The 17,141-nt window shown below is 45.9% G+C and overlaps 1 protein-coding gene across 1 annotated transcript in view; it reads right to left on the bottom strand.

The window, feature by feature from the left end:
- The window catches only part of CDKL1 (cyclin dependent kinase like 1), a 67,471-nt gene extending 52,370 nt beyond the window's left edge, over positions 1–15,101 (bottom strand). Inside the window, exons 1-2 of the mRNA XM_033188092.1 lie at positions 14,478–15,101; positions 13,395–13,994 (exon numbers count right to left, since the gene is read on the bottom strand). Of these exons, the coding sequence (XP_033043983.1) occupies positions 13,395–13,565 (171 nt within the window). The 5' untranslated portion in view covers positions 13,566–13,994; positions 14,478–15,101. The remainder of the gene's footprint in view (positions 1–13,394; positions 13,995–14,477) is intronic.
- Between the last annotated feature and the right edge of the window lie 2,040 nt (positions 15,102–17,141).

Below are 17,141 nucleotides of genomic sequence, written 5' to 3'. Positions count from 1 at the left end.
CGGCAGGATCACTTGAGGTCAGGAGTTCGAGACCAGCCTGGCCAATATGGTGAAACCCTACCTCCACTAAAAATACAAAAATTAGCTGGACATGGTGATGTGGGCCTGTAATCCCAGCTACTCAGGAGGCTGAGGCAGGAGAATTGCTTGGACCTGGGGGGAGGAGGAGGTTGAAGTGAGCTGAGATTGTGCCACAGCACTCCAGCCTGAGCAACACAGTGAGGCTGTCTCAAAAAAATAACAAACAGGCCGGGCGCGGTGGCTCAAGCCTGTAATCCCAGCACTTTGGGAGGCCGAGACGGGCAGATCACGAGGTCAGGAGATGGAGACCATCCTGGCTAACCCGGTGAAACCCCATCTCTACTAAAAAAAAAATACAAAAACACTAGCCGGGCGAGGTGGCGGCGCCTGTAGTCCCAGGTACTCGGGAGGCTGAGGCAGGAGAATGGCGGGAGCCCGGGAGGCGCAGCTTGCAGTGAGCCGAGATCTGGCCACTGCACTCCAGCTCGGGTGACAGAGTGAGACTCTGTTTCAAAACAAAACAAAACAAAACAAACAAACAACAACAACAACAAAAATGCTTTCCACCTAGAAATTTTACAGGTTAGAAATAAAAATAATTTAAGTCGCAAAAAAGCAATAGCATAAATTATGTCTTTTATCAATGTAAATTATAAAGATCACTTATCCTGCCTCCTCTTGCTCTGTGATATTTTGTTTTCTAGTCTACGCTGTGTGACAGGGTGTGTGTAGTGGCAGCAGGACACTGACAGATGGTGGTATGTGCTTAATCTCCTTGCAAACCAGGAGTCTTTAAGAAGATAATGAGCCAGCTTGTTGATTTCTGCTTCTGTTGTTGTGAAAGTATTTGTGTGGCAGCTTTATCACTTAGGAGTTCACTACACAGCAGGAATATAATCTTTCTAGATAAACACGTCAAGAGCTAAGCCAAAAAATCTTCTAATAAGCAAACAAAACAGCTTGTTACTATTTGCAGTTAGTATATTATCTTGTAAAAATAAAATTAAACAGGTCTCCACTTGTTGAACAAATAGGGAGAGATAATGATAAGAGGATTGTTTGGTTTCTATCATTGTGGGCAAGGGAATGCTCTGTTTTGTCTCCTATGCTATTGACAACCAGTTTACATAAACTCCCAGCATCTATCTATACATTAGTAATGAACATCAATGGGCCAGATCTCTGCGAGTCTCTAATGAGAACATCTGCAGAGAATGAAAACTGTCCAATCCCTAAGGCCCCAGACTGGCAGCTTATATGGCAAACATTATCTGCAGATGCGTTTTACTTGGCCTAAATGATGTTTAAAATTTTAGAAAACTATTTGTCAACATTTTAAGGTCAAGAGATTTCATTCTCACTAAAAGGAACCAGGGGTCTCTGGAGAAATGGCAGATACAGGGCTGGGGCAGGAGTTAGATGGAAGGAGCCGCAAATGCTAAATGTGTGACAATTCAGAGTCAAAAAGAATACTGACAGTGATGGTATGTCACATATTGAATTTTTAAAAATCCATGAATCCACAGTGATACGAAAAGGAGGGGTTGGGGGAGAGGGGAAGAATATCTTTCTTTTTTTTAACAGAAAAATGATAACTAATGAGTATAGAAAGAAGTATAGAAAAATAACTATTTTACAATCACTTTTTTACATCACCATTGGTTGATGCTGGGCATGGTGGCTCACACCTATAATCCCAGCACTTTAGGAGGCCGAAGTGGGTGGATCACTTGAGGCCATGAGTTTGAAACCAGTTTGGCCACCATGATGAAACCCCATCTCTACTAAAAATGCAAACATTAGCCGGGCATGGTGGCGGGCACCTGTAATTCTAGCCACTCAGGAGACTGACGCAGGAGAACTGCTTCAACCCCAGAGGTGGAGGTTGCAGTGAGCCAAGATCGCACGACTGCACTTGAGCCTGGGCAACAGAGCAAGACTCTGTCTCAAAAAAAAAAAAAAAAAGAACTATTGGGTGAAAGTTGTTGGGGAACAAGGTCGTCACAGTTTCAAAATATTACCCCACAGATTATTAAGTATAAAGCAGAAAATCATTTTTACAATTGAGAAATATGGCAGACCCATCTTAACTAAGGAATTAAAACTGATAGAACCAATTAGGGGACAAAAATGACATCATATCCTTTCTGATGGGAGCTAGTGTGAAGAACACAGCTTCACCCATGCAGTGTTCTTACTGAAAACATTTAACCTGTATCAAATAATTTGGAAACAGCCAGTTAGTCTAAGTCAAGGCACATTCCGCAAAACAGATGGCCTGGACTTTTCAAAAATGTCAGCATCATGAAAGATGAAATAAGAGAATAAAGAAGGTGGAAAACTTTCAGATTAAAGGAGACTAAAGAGGTATGGCAATGGGCCGGGCATGGTGGCTTACACCTGTAATCCCAGCACTTTGGGAGGCTAAGGCAGGTGGATCACAAGGTCAGGAGTTCGAGACCAGCCCAGCCAAGATAGTGAAACCCTGTCTCTACTAAAAATACAAAAATTAGCCATGTGCGGTGGCAGGTGTCTGTAATCCCAGCTACTCTGAAGGCTGAAGCAGGAGAATCACTTGAGCCCAAGGGACGGAGGTTGCAGTGAGTCGAGATTGCACCACTGCACTCCAGCCTGGGCAACAGAGCAAGACTCTGTCTCAAAAAAAAAAAAAAAAAAAAAAAGAGTCATGGCAATGTACAGTCACTGAATAGATCCTGGATTAAAAAATAACTATACACACACATATATATAGTTATTTCATTATATATATAGTTATATAACCATTATTAGGATAATATGAGAAATTTGAACATAGAGTATATACTAGATAATAGTATTGAGTCAGTGATAAATTTATTGAGTATGGAAATCATAATGTGATTATATAGAAGAACATCTTTGCTTCAGGAGATTATGCTAAATATTTAGGTAGATGGCTCAGCCAAAAAAGTGTATGTGAGAGAGGAAGAAAGAGAGAGAGAGGCAGAAACAGAAACAAAAGAAGTGCAGGCACAATGGTTCATACATGTAATCCCAGGGCTTTGGCAGGCTGAGGTGGGAGGATTGCTTGAGGCTGGGAGTTTGAGACCAGCCTGGGTAACACAGTAAAATCCTATCTCTACAAAAAACAAATAAATTAGCCAGGCACTATGGCTCACATGCCTGTAATACCAGCAACTCAGGAGGCTGAGGCAGAAGGATCACTTGAGCCCAGGATTTCAAGGATACAGTGAGCCATGATTGTGCCACTGCACTCCAACTTGGGCAACAGAGTGAGACTGTCTCTAAAAAGAAAGAATGAAAAAAAGACAGAAAGGAAATTCATCAGCAGCAAAATTCTAACAGCTGATGAACTAATCTAGCTAAGGGTATGCAGGTATTTATTGCACTATTCTCTGTACTTCTGTACCTCTTGAGTTTTTCTCAGAATAAAAGTTTGTAGGAAAACCCCTAGGACACTTTACATAAAATTCTGATTTCTGGATTTTTAAAAAAAGACTCTGGCTGGACATGGGGGGGTCATGCCTGTAAACCCAGCATGTTGGGAGACCGAGGCAGGAGGATTGCTTGAGCACGGGAGTTTGAGACCAGCCTGGGCAACATGGAGAAACCCCATCTCTACAAAGAATACAAAGAATTGGCTGAGTGCAGTGGCTCACGCCTGTAATCCCAGCACTTTGGGAGGTCGAGGTGGGTGGATGACCTGAGGTCAGGAGTTTGAGACCAGCCTGGCCAACATGGTGAAACCCCATCTCTACTAAAAACACAAAAATCAGCCAGGTGTGGTGGGCACCTGTAATCCCAGCTACTCAGGAGGCTGAGGCAGGAGAATCACTTGAATCTGGGAGGTGGAGGTTGCCGTGAGCCAAGATCGCATCACTGTACTCCAGCCTAGAAGAGAGAGCAAGACTCCATCTCAAAAAAAAAAAAAAAAAAAGAATACAAAGAATTAGCCTGGTGTGGTGATGCATGCCTGTAGTCCCAACTATTCAGGAGGCTGAGGTGGGAGGATCACCTGAGCCCCAGAAATTGAGGCTGCAGTGAGCCATCATTGTGCCACTGCACTCCAGCCTGGGCAACAGAGTGAGATCCTGTCTTACAAAAACAAAATGGAGGGGGGCGGTGGGCCTGGTGCGGTGGCTCACGCCTGTAATCCCAGCACTTTGGGAGGCCGAGGCAGGTGGATCACCTGAAGTCAGGAGTTCACAACCAGCCTGTCCAACATGGTGAAATCCCACCTCTACTAAAAATACAAGAAATTAGTTGGGCATGGTAGTGAGTGCCTGTAATCCCAGTTACTCATGAGGCTGAGGCAGGAGAATCGCTTGAGCCTGGGAGGCAGAGGTTGCAGTGAGCCCAGATCACGTCATTACACTCCAGCCTGGGTGACAAGACCAAGACTCCGTCTCAAAAAAAAAAAAAAAAAAAAAAAACGGAAAACCCAGCACCCTAGGCTTGCAGTCTGTGGTACTGAGCAGTGGCTGTCCACTTTAGATGAGACATGAGGACTCCAGTTTGCCCCAGTCTCCACCTCTCCATCTTGCCCTATATTCAGGCTGCTTCCCTCGTTTATGTTAACAGTGTGATTCCACAGACATTTGAGTTTGTTCATCTATAATCCGTAACAGAAAATGCTGACCTCAGCTAAAACAATAGACAAATGTTATTAATCCACCTCAACAAGCCAATTAAACAATTTAAAGAGAGGGACCCTAGAAATGACCCCTATTAGCAACAGCAGGACTAATTTCTTAAAGATGTTACAGGATTTTCCACTAGGTTTTTTTGTTTTTGTTTTTTGTTTTTTTGAGACTGAGTCTCGCCCTGTTGCCCAGGCTGGAGTGCAATGGCTCTATCTTGGCTCACTGCAACCTCCACCTCCCGGGTTCAAGCGATTCTCTTGCCTCAGCCTCCCAAGTAGCTGGGGTTGCAGGCACATGCCACCAAACTTGGCTAATTTTTTGTATCTTTAGTAGAGACGGGGTTTCACCATGTTGGCCAGGCTGGTCTCAAACTCTTGACCTCATGATCCACCTGCCTCAGCCTCCCAAAGTGCTGGGATCACAGGCATGAGCCACTGCGGCTGGCCAAGGTTTTTACTGAGTTAGGAAACACTCCTTCAGCTAATATTTGAGGAGCAAACCTTCCAACTGTGAAAGTTCTAATTAGATTCTAAAGCTAGCGAGCATTTATATGGTACTCTGTTAGCATTTAGTGGATGTGGCCCTGGCACAGAGCACATTCAATTAAGCACTTAATAAATACTTTGGATAACAGGCAACTTTGACAGTCATGCTTCTTAGAGCATGTGCCTGTCACCATCATGGTAATGTGCCCAGCAGGATTTCTCATCTGCTCTTTGAAGACAGTGAGCCTCTTGGGGGTGCTGTGTGAAGAGCTTTATCTCCAGCGCCTCCATTGGCCGCAGCACCACGTTAAAATCTCACCTTCTGCCTTTCCGTCTGTGCTTTCCTCTTCTATACTATTACTCCCTTTGACCTTCTACTTTCCTGCCCTTGCATCCTTGAGGCTGCTTGACTGCTGTTAGATGTTTGACCCAAGAGCCCTCTGCTCTCCTCCGCAAAAATTCAGCAAAGCAATGCCAAACAGGGACATAAATCTTAGCAATAATGTGGGCCAGGCTCCAGGAAGCATTAGAGCTTGCCCAAGGTCGCTCCACAGCTTCAAGCATGATGAGAAACTGAAGTCCCATGGCCGGGTGTGATGGCTCATCCCTGTAATCCCAGCACTTTGGGAGGCCAAGGGAGGCAGATTACGAGATCAGGAGTTTGAGACTAGCCAGGACAACACAGTGAAACCCTGTCTCTACTAAAAATACAAAAATTAGCTGGGTGTGGTGGCATGCCCCTGTAATCCTATCTACTGGGGAGGCTAAGGCAGGAGAATCACTTGAACCCAGGAGATGGAGGTTGCAGTGAGCCGAGATTGCACCACTGCACTCCAGCCTGGGCAGCAGAGTGAGACTGTCTCCAAAAAGAAAAAAAAAAAAAAAGAGGGAAGGGGAGGGGAGGAGAGGGGACCAGACTGAAGTCCTTGACTGCAGCTCCTGTCCCCATGCAGTCACACAGCCCCTGTCCCTTCTAGAAGGCTACTGATGAAAGGGGACAGCAGGGAAAAAAGGGATGTTCTGGACATTCAGCAGGTTACTACTATTCATGATGAATTAAAATCAAATGAGAGCATACTTCTGGCATCTAGGATACACTCAACAGTCCCACTAGCCCACACCCCATGCACCTTTTTTCATTTCTCTCCTCCAAAGAGTCATTTTACACATTTTTTCTAATCACTTACCAATGAAATTTTAATATCACAAATATACTGTATATCTGTATAGGAACCATATGTATATCTGTGCTTTAAACAATAAAAAAGTTAGATTTTTTTGTCACCTGCCAAGAACCAATTTTCCCCCTTTAGGAGTGACCTTGTTCTCATTATTAATCTCTGCATTACATTGTGATATTTATAATTAATTTTCTTTTTTTTTTTGAGATGGAGTCTCGCTCTGCTGCCCAGGCTGGAGTGCTGTGGCCGGATCTCAGCTCACTGCAAGCTCCACCTCCCAGGTTCACGCCATTCTCCTGCCTCAGCCTCCCGAGTAGCTGGGACTACAGTTGCCCGCCACCTCGCCCAGCTAATTTTGTGTATTTTTTTTAGTAGAGACGGGGTTTCACCGTGTTAGCCAGGATGGTCTCGATCTCCTGACCTCGTGATCCGCCCGTCTCGGCCTCCCAAAGTGCTGGGATTACAGGCTTGAGCCACCGCACCCGGCCTATAATTAATTTTCAAATGGACATTTCCCCTCATGCTTGTTCTCATCTCTGTAGGTGGCAAACCATAACTTTTAGCCTTCTAAAATAGTCCATAGGGTTATGGAATGAGAGATGGAAAGAACTGCTGCTCCAGCTAGAATCTGTACTCAGGCCTCCACAGAAGCCACGAATCTCACAGCTAAGGCCTTGCTGGAGAATGGGCAGTATAAATTCTGAGGACCAGTCATGGGGAGACTTCAGAGTATGGTGTTTGGTATAAAGTGATGGATGGTTCTGGTATGGGCAAACCACATGGCATGAACTTGGGGACAGAGAGAACTGTTTCTGCATTCCAGCCTATTGACCGGGAGACCTTGGCAAATCATTAACCACACTGAATCCATTTGTAAAATGGGATAACAATATCTACCTTCTATGGTTGTTAGTAGTGTAATTTGTGCATCCTAGGTAACAATGACACTTGGCAGTTTGTCCAGATTTACTAGGTCCCTTGCCCCTACCTGCCACACAGCAGTAGATGATTCCTTCTCCTTGTCTCTCTTATTTTTCTTGTTTTCTGGAGGGAGACCTGTCACGGACAATGTCCCAGCTGCTGCTTTCAGCCCTTGACCAATGCTGGTCTAATATATTTTAACGCCCCCATACCACCTGCCATAGGTAGAACATCTGTCCGGAGATCCCACAGTGATACTGTCCTGTCCTTAACCTCCAGCTCCGCTAGGAGCATCTACTTTTTCTGCCACTGCTGGCTGAAATTCTTTCTTTCCTCTTCCTACCATTTTCATTCCACAGAGAGAAGATTCAGCAGCATAGGGGCTTGGGGCCTTAGTAACACAATTATTCTATTGTATTACATTGTATTTGTATGGTTTGTATTTGTTTTGGTTTGTATTACTTTGTATTTGTATGGTTTGTATTTGTTTTGAAACACATAGCCCTTTCCTTGCTCCTTGCTGGACATACAGATATTCCCCTAAGGGGCTGTGTGGAGTTCAAGTGCATCCGCCTGCTTTATGCAGAACCACTGCCCACTTTCCACCACAGGGCCTGTGATGCTCCAGCCCATCATGCCTGACCTTGATTTTTTTTTTTTTTTTTTTAGACAATGTCTTACTCTGTTGCCTAGGCTGGAGTGTAGCTGCACAAATCACGGCTCACTGCAGCCTTGACTCCCAGAACTCAGGTGATCCTCCCACCTCAGCTGCCTGAGTAGCTGGGACTACAGGTGCATGCCACCACGCCCAGCTAATTTTTCTATTTTTTGTAGAGATGGGGTTTCACCACATTGCCCCCTCTGGTCTTGAACTCCTGGGCTCAAGAGATCCGCACATTGGCCTCCCAAAATACTGGAATTACTGGCGTGAGCCACCACACCCAGCTCCTGACTTCTTGATTTAAGGTGATTTGCTTTCAGTTACATTGTCTCTCTCTGTAATCTGACTTCTGTTATGACCACCCTACCTCCCATCCAATAAATCCTTAATATATTTAAACCTGAGTTATGGAAAGGAGTTGAATTCATGTAGGGTCCATGTATCACATGCAAATTAGAAGACGGTGAATACCCTGGTGGAACAAGTTCCACCCCATAGCTTGGAGCCAGCTGTGGATCCTGTTACAGAAAGATTAAGGAGAGTGTATGTAAAGAATCTAGCAGTCTCACTCTGTCACCCAGGCTGGAGCACAAGGGCACGATCTCGGTTCACTGGAGCCTGTGCCTCCCAGGTTCAAGCGATTCTCCTGTCTCAGACAGGAGTAGCTGGCATTACAGGTGCCTGGCACCACGCCTGGCTAGTTTTTGTGTTTTTGTGTTTTTAATACAGATGGGGTCTCACCATGTTGGCCATGTTGGCCTCAAGCTCCTGACCTCAGGTGATTCACCTGTCTCGGCCTCCCAAAGTGCTAGGATTACAGGCGTGAACCACCGTGCCCGGCCTAAATTGTCTTTTTTTATGCAATGATATTTAAGTTTGGTATGGTTCAGGTTAGTAACTCAAGGTCATGGGTCCAGTAATTCTCTCCCTCCTCCAACATCAAGTTTTTTCTCTACTGGATTTATTTACAACTTTAGCATACAAATGTACTTCTCACTTGCAGTTAAAAACAGCAACCACAAAAAAACCTCTCTTCAGCCCATATCTTTTTTTTTTTTTTTTTTTTTTTTGAGATGGAGTCTCGCTCTGTCGCCCAGGCTGGAGTGCAGTGGCCGGATCTCAGCTCACTGCAAGCTCCGCCTCCCAGGTTCACGCCATTCTCCTGCCTCAGCCTCCTGAGTAGCTGGGACTACAGGTGCCCGCCACCTCGCCCGGCTAGTTTTTTGTATTTTTTTTTAGTAGAGACGGAGTTTCACCAGGTTAGCCAGAATGGTCTCGGTCTCCTGACCTCGTGATCCGCCCGCCTCGGCCTCCCAAAGTGCTGGAATTACAGGCTTGAGCCACCGCGCCCGGCCCATCCCACATCTTTACAAACACCTCTGCCCCATTTTTGTCTTCCTTTTATAATAAAACTCTTCAAAACCGTTGCCCATATCACTATCTTCACTTCGTTCCTCTCGTCTCTCTTAAACCTCTGCTGATGAAGGTTTCATTCCTGCCTCTCCACTCACACAGCTCTTGTCAAGGTCACCAAAGACCCTCACATGATCAAAGCCAATGGCTAATCCTAAATCTACTAATGGAGACCTTTGACACCACAGAGCATCCCCTCACTTCTGAACGATCTTCTTCACTAAGCTTTTAAGAACACTGTGGCCAGGTGCAGTGGTTCACACCCATAATCCTAGCACTTTGGGAGGCCAAGGCAGGTGGATCATTTGAGGTCAGGAGTTCGAGACCAGCCTGACCAACATGGTGAAACCCCATCTCTACTAAAAATACAAAAAGTGGCCAGGTGTGGTGGCAGGCACCTCTCATCCCAGCTACTTGGGAGGCTGAGGCAGAAGAATCTCTTGAACCTGGGAGGCAGAGTTTGCAGTGAGCTGAGATTGTGCCACTGCACTCCAGCCTGGGTGGCACAGTGAGACTGTCTCCAAAAAAGAAATAATAATGATAATAAAGAAAGAACATTGTTCTATGGAGTTTCCCACCATGCAGATCGCCTCTTCTTGCCTCCCTTGCTGGTTCCTTGTCATCTTCTTGACCCCTAAGGGCTGGGTACACCAAGCTTCCACCTTCAGTACCTGTCCCTCCATCCCACATGGTGACCACCTTGCGTCCCACAGCTTTAAATACCATCAATAAGCTTATGTCCCCCAACTTTATCTGTCTCCAACCTGGACTTCCTCTGAATGCCAGACTTGTGTAGTCAACTGCCTACTTTACAAGTCTCTTTGGGTTCAAAATTCAAACTTAACCTGTCCAAAACAGAGCTCTTTATTTCCTTTCCACCAACTTTGCACCTGGGTCTCTCTATCACAGTGAACAATCTCTTCACTCTTCCAGTCACTCAGTCAACAACCTTGAAATTGTTCTTGATTTCTCATCCAGTCATTAGATTCCTATGTGCTCTTCTTTCAGAAGAAATCTAGAATATGACCTGATCCTGCTGGACCCTGGCTTCCCCCTTCCTTCTCTCCCTGGCCTGTTAGCACCCACTGGGCATCTTGGCCAAGACACTGGGGTTATTACCTGTGTTCCCTCAATGTACTGTGCTTTCCACTTACGCTCCTTTTCCTAGGATAGAGTGTCTGCCTGGAATGCCTTATCTCTCATTCCACGTTTCCCTAAACATTTCAAAGTTCAGCTCAAACATGCCCCCAGTCACTTTATTTTCACCATTCAACAAGCACCTAAAGAGTTCTTACCAGACAAGGGTACACATGCCCTGCTCACTGGGAACCCAGTCTATAAGGAGTGAGAGCCAAAGGGCAACTCATCTTACCTCCCTTCCAAGAGCCAAGCTTCTGAAAGACAGGGTGTACAACTTTGCATAAACATCATTGTAGGCACAACTGGGACTCTGTGAGTATTTACTGAATCCATAAATGGAGAAAATAAAATGTTCATTCACCATACCCTCAATTTACCTACTCAGCAAATATTTATTAAGTATCTTTATTTTATAACAGACAGGGTCTCACTCTGTCACCCAGGCTAGAGTACAGTGGCCTAATCATAGCTCACCATAGCCTTGAACTGCTGGGCTTAAGCCATCCTCTTGCCTTGGCCTCCTTCCTAAGTAGCTAGGGCCACAGGCATGCACCACTATGCCCAGTCCAGTATGTATTATGTGTTAGGAATATCACACAACTCTGAAAAGTTATAGCTTTAAAGAACAGACTCTACCTCTAATCTAGTCCCACCACTTCATAGAGATCGGGGGTGTCTACATCTGTGCACTTAATCTGGAGAGTGGGGTGCTGCATGCTTTGAAATCAGGCTCATGTGCACACAACCCCATCCTTTGGAGGATATCAATATTCAGTTCAGAGAACACATTTGACTTCCCAATTTATTGGCAACATCCACCTTTTTTAAGAGCTTATTTTGTTAACTTTTTTTTTCAATCCAACAATAACATTTTTGGGAGGCCTAGATGTGCCAACTAGTGTGCTTTGGGGATACAGAGCTACAGAGGCAAGGTCTCCATCCTGGAAGAACTCAATTAATTTGGGGAGCTCTCACTGTTAATGTAGTATTGATAAAGTGTGGTGAGAGATTTGAAAGGAGTATTCACAAAAGTAATCTTCAGAATCAGAAAAAGTATCTTTCTGCAAGAAACAGATTTTCTTTCAGGTCAATGAACCCTTTGAAATGTAATGATCACCTCCTCCCCTAGGAAAGCCGGAGGAAGTGAAAATGCCTAACAGCCTCTCCCTGTGCACAGAGAGGGTAAGGGTAGAGTGACCCGGGCAGGGGGATGGTCAAACACTGCAAGTCTCACCCCTGCCTATGGGAGCACTCCCCTGGGGGGCTTTGGAAGCATTTCCTCTCAATAGATAATATCCTGTTGGCTAAGAACATTCCAAACCTAAATAGAGAAATTGCCCTGTTATCCACCCATTTCAATTTGTCCAAAGCTTGCTACTTTCCATTTAGGTTCCTTATCTAGAAGTGACCCCACACACTTATCCACAGGTAAAAGATTTGTAGAGTGATCTGGAGAAAATGCAGAAGCAAGAATAATAGTAAATCCCCTGGAAGTTTCATTCATCTGTCTCTCACCATGTTGCTCTTCCCTTGTCATGTAGTTAGTTATACAGGTCAGAACACAGAGGCCATAACTGAAACAAAGTTGACCTCCACGGTATTCATTCCATGTCACCTTTCACATTGGGATTTGGATTTCACCTTCACAGAAGTTCTGTAAAGAAGTCTCCCCATTAGAGGCAAACACACTTTTAGCTTGTAATAAATACCTTTCCCCCTCCGAGATCATGGTATTTTTAGGGTTAACTAATAAACATTTGAAAAGTGATCAGGCCAGGCTCGATGGATCATGCCTGTAATCCCAGCACTTTAGGAGGCCAAGGTGGGAGGATTGCTTGAGGCCAGGAGCTCCAGACCAGCCTGGCCAACATAGCGAGATCCCATTTCTACAAAACGTTAAAAAAAAATACAAAGTGATCATTTCACTTCTTTTTTTTTTTTTTTTTTGAGACGGAGTCTCGCTCTGTCACCCAGGCTGGAGTGCAGTGGCCGGATCTCAGCTCACTGCAAGCTCCGCCTCCCGGGTTCACGCCATTCTCCTGCCTCAGCCTCCCAAGTAGCTGGGACTACAGGCGCCCGCCAACGCGCCCGGCTAGTTTTTTGTATTTTTTAGTAGAGACGAGGTTTCACCATGTTAGCCAGGATGGTCTCGATCTCCTGACCTCGTGATCCGCCCGCCTCGGCCTCCCAAAGTGCTGGGATTACAGGCTTGAGCCACCGCGCCCGGCCTCATTTCACTTCTTTAAGAAGAATGCTTCTTTTTAGAAACGGGACACGATGGTGCTCAGCAGTAAATATATATGAGGTGTAATGACAACCTGAGAGCTTCCTGGCAGTTTGAAAACAGGTAAATGATTAATTCTCTTAAAAGACTAAGTATACCAATAGAAAATACCTTAGAAGTTTAAAAATCAACAATGCTAGCAAAATTGAATTGTCTTACATTCCTATACTATCAAATTGTGATGGTCCTTGAAAACCCAGGTCTACAGGTGGGAGAGAAACTATTGGGAAGAAAAATAAAATATACCATAGCATCTCTAAAAGCAAATGCCACCTTACCTGGCACTTTTGTTTCTGCTTTCTAGTTCATTATATAATTAGTGACTTGTGCACAGATATCCCATTTGCGTCACTGAAGTCAAAAGGCTATGAAGTAAGATGTAACCATGTCCCATGACATTCTTTTAACATAACATGACTCACTTTATTTCTTTCATCCCTAAAAATTCACTTTAAAGAAAAAGTGGAGCCTGGAGCAGCGACTAAAACCTGTAATCTCAGCTACTCAGGAGGCTGAGGCAGAAGGATGGCTTGAGCCCAGGAGTTCCAGGCTGCAGTGAGCTATGACCACATCGCTGCACTCCAGCCTGGGTGACAGAGTGAGATACTGTCTCGAAAAAGAAAAAAGGAAAAGTGAATCAATTACCTTGAGCATTCGGATTTCCCGAAGGGCGATTTTCTTTATGATAGGGTCGTCTTCTGATTCCAGAAACTTCTTGATGGCCACAGTCTGACCCGTGTCCCTGTTTCTACATTTGAAAACAACTCCATAGGATCCTTCTCCAATTTTCCCAATTTTTTCATACTTCTCCATCATAGAGGAATAAATCTTCTTAAAATGGATCTTCAGCTGGGAGTGGTGGCTCACTCCTGTAATCCCAGCACTTTGGGAGGCTGAGGCAGGCAGATCACCTGATGTCAGGAGTTCGAGACGAGTCTGGCCAACATAGTGAAACCCCGTGTCCACTAAAGATACAAAAAATTAGCCGGGTGTAGCGATGGGGGCCTGTAATCCCAGCTACTCAGGAGGCTGAGGCAGGAGAATCGCGTGAACCCAGGAGGCGGAGCTTGCAGTGAGCCGAGACAGCGCCACTGCACTTCAGCCCGGGCGACAGGGCTAGACTCCGTCAAAAAAACAAACGAACAAAAAACAGATCTTCACATAGTTTGAAAACGTCGCTTATAAAATATTGGCACGAACGGACTGCACTAGAGCCTCACCCAATGATAAGTGTTTGTCACGGGCCTAAAACAGAACAGGACATGTTAAGGAATGAAGAGTGGACTCGTGTCGGCAATGGCAACGCGATCAGGAGTAACAGCCTAGAGTTAGCTGCCTCCAATAACCCAATTTTAATCGCCCGTTAAATGTTAAGTTAAAATGTAACTTGCCATCCTAAAACGAGCCGAGCTGTAAGATAATCTATCTTTTTAACGTTATCGTTCATCCGATCTAAGACACCTGAGCTGGCTGGAGCACGGGGAGAGCTAAGGGTTTCCCCGGTTCTAATTTCGGGTCTCATTTCCCTGCGGCAAGAAGACACCTCCCGGCTCTCCGCGGGGGCGGCGGCGAGGCTGGGCCGCAGGAGACCACCACGCGCCCCTAGTCAGCGGGACCAGGAAAACCCTCCCGCGCCCGGACGTGCACCCCAGGGGCGCCGCGCAGCATGGAGCGGTGCCACGTGTTGGCCCGGCACTGCCCGCGCCTCCTAGCCCGCCCGGGACTCACCGCGCCGCGGCAGTCTGAGCCGGGCCTGGCTCCCGCCTCGCCTTCTTTCGCCCGGCTCGGCTCGGTTCGGCGTGACTCGGCCCGAGATCCCTATGGGAACCGGCCCCCGCCCCGGGTCGGCCTGGGCGGGCCGCAGCGCCCCCGCTTCCCACCCCCTGCCCGGCCCAGCCCGGCCGCCGTCCCGGCTGCAGGGAAGGGCCCCGGGGGGCCGCCCTTAGTCCACTGGAGCTGTCCTGACCGCGGGCCGAGCAGACCTGCTAGATTTGCAAACTTCCGCAGGCCGTGCAAAGCGCAGCTGTAACCGCGTCTGCGGGGAAGACGCCAGCGCTAGGAGCCCCTCCTGAGCCGTCCACATTTCCCTGGAAAAGCCGTCCCCACACCTCAGAACCGCGGTTATTCCCTTTGGTCCCTTGGAGGCAGCTTCTATGTCTGTGCTGATCAGTGCTGCGGCGTCAGTGAATGAATGAGAGGGAGAAAGGAAAGAAGAGGAAGGCGTGACCGCAGAAATTGGTTAAAGTCAGCACTTTCCTCCTACAGCAGGGAAGGTTCCACTGCAGTCTTCTGCTGTGGGACCCTTCTGGTGTGGGAGGTGGAAGCTTACAGAGCCTGCCTTAATTGTTTTCGGTTCCTTTCCCCCATCCTTCTCGCAACGGACTCCTGCTGCTCTGATCTGAGCACACTGGCAGGAAGCAGATGGACCTGTGGAAATCATGAAATCATGTCAGTTGCCAGTGGGCAGACTGCCTCACACTTTGTCATCCGCCCCGTTCCCGGGGCCAGCATCAATGCGGGTACTTGCCCTGGAAGCAGTACCCGAGGAGAGAAAATTAACACAGTGTCTGTGAAACATGGGTCAATCCTGTGTCAAGCAGCATGCTACTAAATGTAAACCCAGGTAGGGTTCAGAAAGGAGCCTGGAGCTGAGGAGGGAGGGCTGGTGGTTGCCCTGGAAACCCAGTACAGGGATGGCCTAGAGGTGGTCTGTGAACAGAAATTGTTTGCAAATGGCAACCACTGATCTGTTTTCTGTCTCTATAGTTTTGCCTTTTCCAGAATGTCATGAAAATGGAATCAGACTGTATGTAGCCTTTTGAGGATAGTGGATCTCCCCCACCACCCCAACTCCAGTGAGCTTTCAGATGAGATTATAGCCCCAGATGACAATGTAAATTCAACCTTGTGAGAGACCTTGAGCCAGGAGCACCCAGCTAAGCCATACCTGGGTTCCTGACCTCTAGAAACTGAAATATGTTTGCTGTTATGTTTTGGGGTAATTTGTTATGCAGCCATATATATCTAACACAGAAGCCTTTTATTAATAGGAGGCTAAGAAAGTTCACTTTCATTCCTAGTTTGCTTAGATGTGTTTTTGTTTGCTTTTTAAAATTATGAATGGATGTTGAATTTTATCAAATGCATTTCTTCATCTATTGAGATGATCATTCACTTTTTCTTTCTTTTCTTTTCTTAACTGAGAGGGAGTCTCACTCTGTCACCCAGGCTGGAGTGCAGTAGTGTTATCACAGCTCACTGTACCCTTGAACTCCTGGGCCTAGGCAATCCTCCTACTTCTGCCAGGCCTGAGTAGCTGGAATTATAGGTGTTCACCACCTAATTGTTTTTATGTAGTCTGTTGATACAGTGAATTACATTGATTTTTAGATGTTGAACCAACCTTTTGTTCCTGGGATAAACCCAACTTATTTATGATTTTATCATTTTAATATATTGCCAGGCATGGTGGCTCACGCCTGTAATCCCAACACTTTGGGAGACGGAGGCGGGCAGATGACGAGGTCAGGAGATGGAGACCATTCTGGCTAACACGGTGAAACCCCATCTCTACTAAAATAATACGAAAAATTAGCCGGGCTTGGTGGTGGGTGCCCGTAGTCCCAGCTCTCAGGAGGCTGAGGCGGGAGAATGGCATGAACCCGGGAGGCGGAGCTTGCAGTGAGCCCAGATTGCGCCACTGCACTCCAGCCTAGACAACGGAGCGAGACTCCGTCTCAAAAAAAAAAATACATATATATATATTGCTGGATTTGATCAGTAATATTTATTGGAAATTTTTACATTCATGTTTTGAGAGATATTGATGTATAGTTTTCTTGTAATGTCTGCTAATTTTGGCATCAGGATAATGCTGATCTCAAAAAATGAGTTGGGAAGTGTTTCTCTTCCCTTTTATTTTCTAGAGATGTTTACATTAAATTGGTATTATTAATTCCTTAGATGTTTGAAAGAATTTTTTTTTTTTTTTTTGAGACAGAGTCTTGCTCTTTCATCCAGGCTGTAGTGCAGTGGTGCGATCTTGGCTCACTGCAACCTCCGCCTCCTGGGTTCAATCAATTCTCCTGCCTTGGCCACCCAGGTAGCTGGGATTACAGGCATGTGCCATCACTCTCGGCTATTTTTTTTTTTTTTTGTATTTTTTGTAGAGATGAGGTTTCACCACGTTGGCCAGGCTAGTCTTGAACTCCTGACCTCAGATAATCTGCCCGCCTTGGCCTCCCAAAGTGCCGGGATTATAGGTGTGAGCCACTGTGCCTGGCATTTGGAAGAATTTGCCAGTAAAGTCACTTAGGTCTAGAGTTTTCTTTGTTGAAATTGTTTTCATTACAAATTCTATTTTTAAAATAAAATATTCAGGATGTCTACTTC

Source organism: Trachypithecus francoisi, unplaced genomic scaffold (genome assembly GCF_009764315.1).
Source record: "Trachypithecus francoisi isolate TF-2019V2 unplaced genomic scaffold, Tfra_2.0 Lachesis_group3, whole genome shotgun sequence".
Taxonomy (NCBI): Eukaryota; Metazoa; Chordata; class Mammalia; order Primates; family Cercopithecidae; genus Trachypithecus; species Trachypithecus francoisi.
This window is presented reverse-complemented; position numbering and strand designations above follow the sequence as displayed.